This window comes from Morone saxatilis, unplaced genomic scaffold, assembly GCF_004916995.1.
Source record: "Morone saxatilis isolate NCDOM2014 unplaced genomic scaffold, NCSU_SB_2.0 Contig24, whole genome shotgun sequence".
NCBI lineage: Eukaryota > Metazoa > Chordata > Actinopteri > Moronidae > Morone > Morone saxatilis.
Window position 1 is genome coordinate 16,572,747 of NW_023339807.1, and position 4,446 is coordinate 16,577,192.

The 4,446-nt window shown below is 41.8% G+C and overlaps 1 protein-coding gene across 6 annotated transcripts in view; it reads right to left on the reverse strand.

Moving 5' to 3' along the window:
- Positions 1–4,390, reverse strand: part of u2af2a (U2 small nuclear RNA auxiliary factor 2a) — an 8,996-nt gene extending 4,606 nt beyond the window's left edge. For 2 of the 6 annotated variants that reach the window (XM_035672639.1, XM_035672636.1), the window contains exons 1-5: positions 3,788–4,390; positions 2,718–2,877; positions 881–916; positions 449–552; positions 59–210 (exon numbers count right to left, since the gene is read on the reverse strand). In XM_035672639.1, coding sequence (XP_035528532.1) covers positions 59–210; positions 449–552; positions 881–916; positions 2,718–2,877; positions 3,788–3,836 — 501 coding nt within the window. In that variant the 5' untranslated portion in view covers positions 3,837–4,390. The remainder of the gene's footprint in view (positions 1–58; positions 211–448; positions 553–880; positions 917–2,717; positions 2,878–3,787) is intronic. The other 4 variants (XM_035672642.1, XM_035672641.1, XM_035672638.1 and 1 more) reach the window with 3 other exon arrangements.
- Positions 4,391–4,446: the final 56 nt, after the last annotated feature.

Sequence of the window (4,446 nt, forward strand, 5' to 3'; positions counted from 1 at the left end):
TTGGCAGATCTGGCAAACCACTTTTTTTTTTACCCAGCCCTACTGTCCTATTCCTCACCTCTGTGATACCAAATGGGATATTGCCCACGTAGAGTCGGCGGGCCTGCCGGGTCATCTGGCTGCCCACTACAGGTACAGGGGTGGGAGTAACAGCCAGGCCATCTGGAGTCATGGTCGGCAGAAGGGCTGTGGCAGGGATCTGGCCCGCAGCTGGAGAGCAAAGCCAAAGACAGGAACATTTAACAATCTGATTATATAGCCGATTATATAGTTTTATAACCATACCGTAGCTTAAAGTGCGTATTACTGATGTGTTGCAATAATATAAGGTTGCACTAACCACTGTAGTACAACATGTAGGTAACAACAAAACATTTAAAATATTTAACTGTGAAACTAAAGAGCATGTTGAAAACAAATTCAATAAGACAAGAAAACTGAGGTTTACCTTGCATGGCTTTGTACTGCATGGGAGTGATGTGTTCGAAACCAGGTGGAGGGACATCCCAGTACTTCTTCACCTTCTTCTTCTTCTCCCGGTGTGGAGAACGGCTGTTAGAGGAAGAGCGGACAGATGAAATAAAAGTAAAACAATCAACATGCAACAGATATCTCTAGCACAGCAATAAACTACTAAATCCGATGATGGGTCATGGTTTCAAAAACATACTACAAAAATCTAGTAACAGTTTGGGGACACCATCAATCAAAACTCTGTAGAGGTGTTAACGTGGTGGTAAAGGGAAGAAAAGGGACAGAAAACCCATCCAGGCAGACATTTACACAATGAGTCAATAGTACATAGAATCAGAGGCAGGACATTAAATTGCAGTTGTTGCAATAATGCACAAACTGGCTTTGTGTTAGTTTGCTGTATTACCTTCCAGCATTGTCCTGGGGGTAGCTGGATGGTGAGCTGAAATGACATTGGAAGGGTTTCACATTTCTCTCAAATCAACCATGACATACACCAACATTTCCACTTCACAAAATAAGAACCTGAATTACTACAACCATCACCAAATACAAATTACTATCAGGGACCCTGGCAATCTGTATATTTCTAAAAGCGCAAAATCCTTTCAAGTTCACACAGACAAACCGGGGCATTAAGTGCTCTTAGCTGACGTGTAACACCACAACTGATGATGCAATGAAAGCAGAAAGGATATCTTCAAAACACACACAGCATCAGCAAAGCGGAGGGGTAGAATTTTTCTAGGGGTGCCCGATATATTTTTAACCCATACGATAACCGATAATTACCTTCCTCTCATGGCCAATACTCATAAGATAAATTTCACGTTTTTGTATGGTAAAAAGAAGTTCAGAGTGTAAGATATAGTCAGCAAAGATGGAGGATTTAATACTCTATACTCTGATCCAACCAAATCTAACTGACATTACTGTTGTCACACAACAAAAACAACATTTCCGACTCATCAAATGTTCCTTTTTTCCCCCAGTAAAGTACTTAAAAAACTTCAAACATACTTTGGCTTTCCTAGACTAGCCTATAAATTGTTTTGCATCTGTCCCCGAAATTTTACATTTTCTGTGAGTGTGTGACCGCAAGTAACTTGGTTTAAATTACCACAGAGAAGAGGAGCAACAGTCAGGCCAAAGGTTGCATTCACAGCCAACAGGAAGTAGAGTTTACACGCTTTATAAAAGTCCATGTTAGAAATAATGCGTTCAAGCAGTCACTAAGGAGATGTGTGACTTCAAACTGCCTTATACAAACAGAATCCACAGCCCTGACTATCAATAGCAGAGTTACTGAAAAGCATATTTTTCAAAAGATATTATCCTGAACCCTTCTAATCATGTCATGCAGGTGTTACGTGCCCAGAAGTGAACATGTTTCCTTGACAACAGACAGGCTTGTCACATATGGAGGTGGTTATCAACAGTTCTGGGAAGAACTTGCACCAGTATGAAAATGTTCTCGCAGCCGCAAGCCTAAAGAGATTCTATCAAACCGCGCAGCTCATAATTAGAGAATTAAACACATACTGCATATGTCAAAGACAACAGGGCAAAGAATCTAAAGTGACAGACATTATTTTCCTTTTAACTTATATTAACGCGTGGGATTTATGTTTCAAGGATGGATCGGAAATGATTCATCAAACCATTTATAATTCAGACTTGATATCCTGCATTACATTAAAACGATTATAAAAGAGGTTGCAGTCGTTACTTTGTGTATTCAAATGTTTGTCCCATTTGTACTGTGACAGAGAGAAAAATAGACTATATAAAAGTCTGTTATAGAAATCACGCTCTAAATATAAAGTCAGTGATCCACAGTTACACTTTAAAGTCACAACTTGCTGCAGACACCTGTTTGTGGCACCAACCCCTGAAATTCTCAATGGATGACAGGAGTGGGCTTGGAAGGTTATTTATTTATTTTTTTAGTCAATGCTAATGGACGAGTGTCATTGTCTGTGTGCATTAGCTTGAGTTTGGAATTTGTAGCCACCTACAACAGAGTGGGCGACTGGTCGAGTGCCAAGACCAAGCCGAGGATCTAGGGAAGTTAATGTGGCAAAAACGCATGTGTGCACATCCAGATTGATATGTAGCTCGTATTTCTTAGCGTTGGTATTTACTAGTCTGAAACACTTAATTTTTATCCAGTCCAGTAGGGAGGGATGTATGATGATGTTCACAGCTTACTGGTCCAGGTGTAGTTGTATGAAGGTACGAACCTGCGTCTGTGTCTGCGCTCCTTACTGTCCCCACGGCGGTCCCTGCTGCGTCTATCCCGGTCTCTGCTCCTCCTTTTCCTCTCTCTGCTACGGCTGCGGGAGGAGGACCGGCGGTGGTGGCGGTTTTCTTTATCCCTTTCAGCTGCAGGAGTGCAGAGTGCTTATTAAATTACAAAAACAGTATATAAATATAAGCAGGTTACCAGTGAAACAATGACCGGAAAACAATTATTAACAGATACTAATAATTTTCAAATGAAATGTACACATAGATGGAAATTAGATAGGCAATGAGCAAGACCACTGAGTATGAATCTGTCCAACATAACTTAATTCACATGGTAATACTGAAGCTGATAATATGGCGGTAGCAATTTTATAGCGAAACAGCCCATAGAGTCGTGGTAGGCAACAATCAATGCAATGCACCCATTCTGTATAAAACTTAAACCTGGACAAAAGAAAGTTTAAAGTTTTGGTTCAAAGTGTCATAATATGTAATTTGGCCAGCTCTAATCCTGACATTGTCTACTACCTATGTGCAGTATATTGAGTGTAAAGGTAAATCTAGGTTAAAGAGAGCTTATGATAGAAGGGTAATGGCTATGGTTTGGTGGTATTATTGGCTGGGTGTGAGAAAGCTAGTGATAATAACAGCTATAAAGAAGTGGCAGCTACTAAAAAAATAAAAAATAAAAATAATGAATGCTAGCTACCCCAGTCAGTCAGCTGGCACAGGCAGGATAACTACCATGATATAGACTGCCCCTGCATTAAAGACAATGCAAGTTACCTTCAAACAGCTCAGCCAGCTACCGACATTTATACACTAAATTACAAAAACGTGTAACTATTTAATGCCAGCCATAATAAGTCAGACAGTACTGCCCGAGGCGACAAACACTAACTTACAACCGCATATCAGATGGTACAAGACCGTGGGCTAATGATGTAGCTCACAATGCTCCAGTAAATAGACATATCCGTGGCAGGCTAAAACGATGGCGGCAACTCCAACATTAAAAGTACAGATAACACATCAACTGCTGACGTACGAGTGGGTCATTCACCTTGTTTGTTTTCAGAGAGCTGCCTTTCAAATTCGTCGAAGTCCGACATCTCTGTGAGTTGAAGGCTGCTACGATTTCAGCGACTGCGTTGTTCAGTCGGCGGTGGCTAGCGTGTGCTAGCAGCAGAGTGAACAACACTTAAAAAAAAAAAAAACACACACAAGCGCCTCGCTGGTGTAGCTCGAGTCAATTCACAGCCCGTGTAACAACAAAAACTACAAGACGACGTTAACCGGCACACACGTGGGCGGTGTGGTGTTCATTTACAACGCAACAGAGGAAATCATTGAGGAAGAAAACGTGTTCGCATGGGTTAGCCTGCTAACGGTAGCTAACTAGCTCAGAAGAAAAGGCCCGCCGCTGCTGCAGACACTGTTAGCCACCGAGCTAACGAGCTACGGACAAACCCCAATGAATGAGACTATTTTCAAAGCCAAATGCAAATCCCCAGACGGTCACTGGCCCACAAGGCGCAGTTGTTTGACTGTATAGGTCAAATGTATGCGCGTTGAAGTGTTTTAAGCCGAGTGAAAACAATAAAGATTTCGGTATGCCCGCTTTTTTTGCTCCGTCTCCCAGCTACCCCGTGACACCGGACGTTGATGAATGACACGTTTCCGGTGAGTGAAGAAGACGCTTCGAAGCTGCTTCAGGGTCAC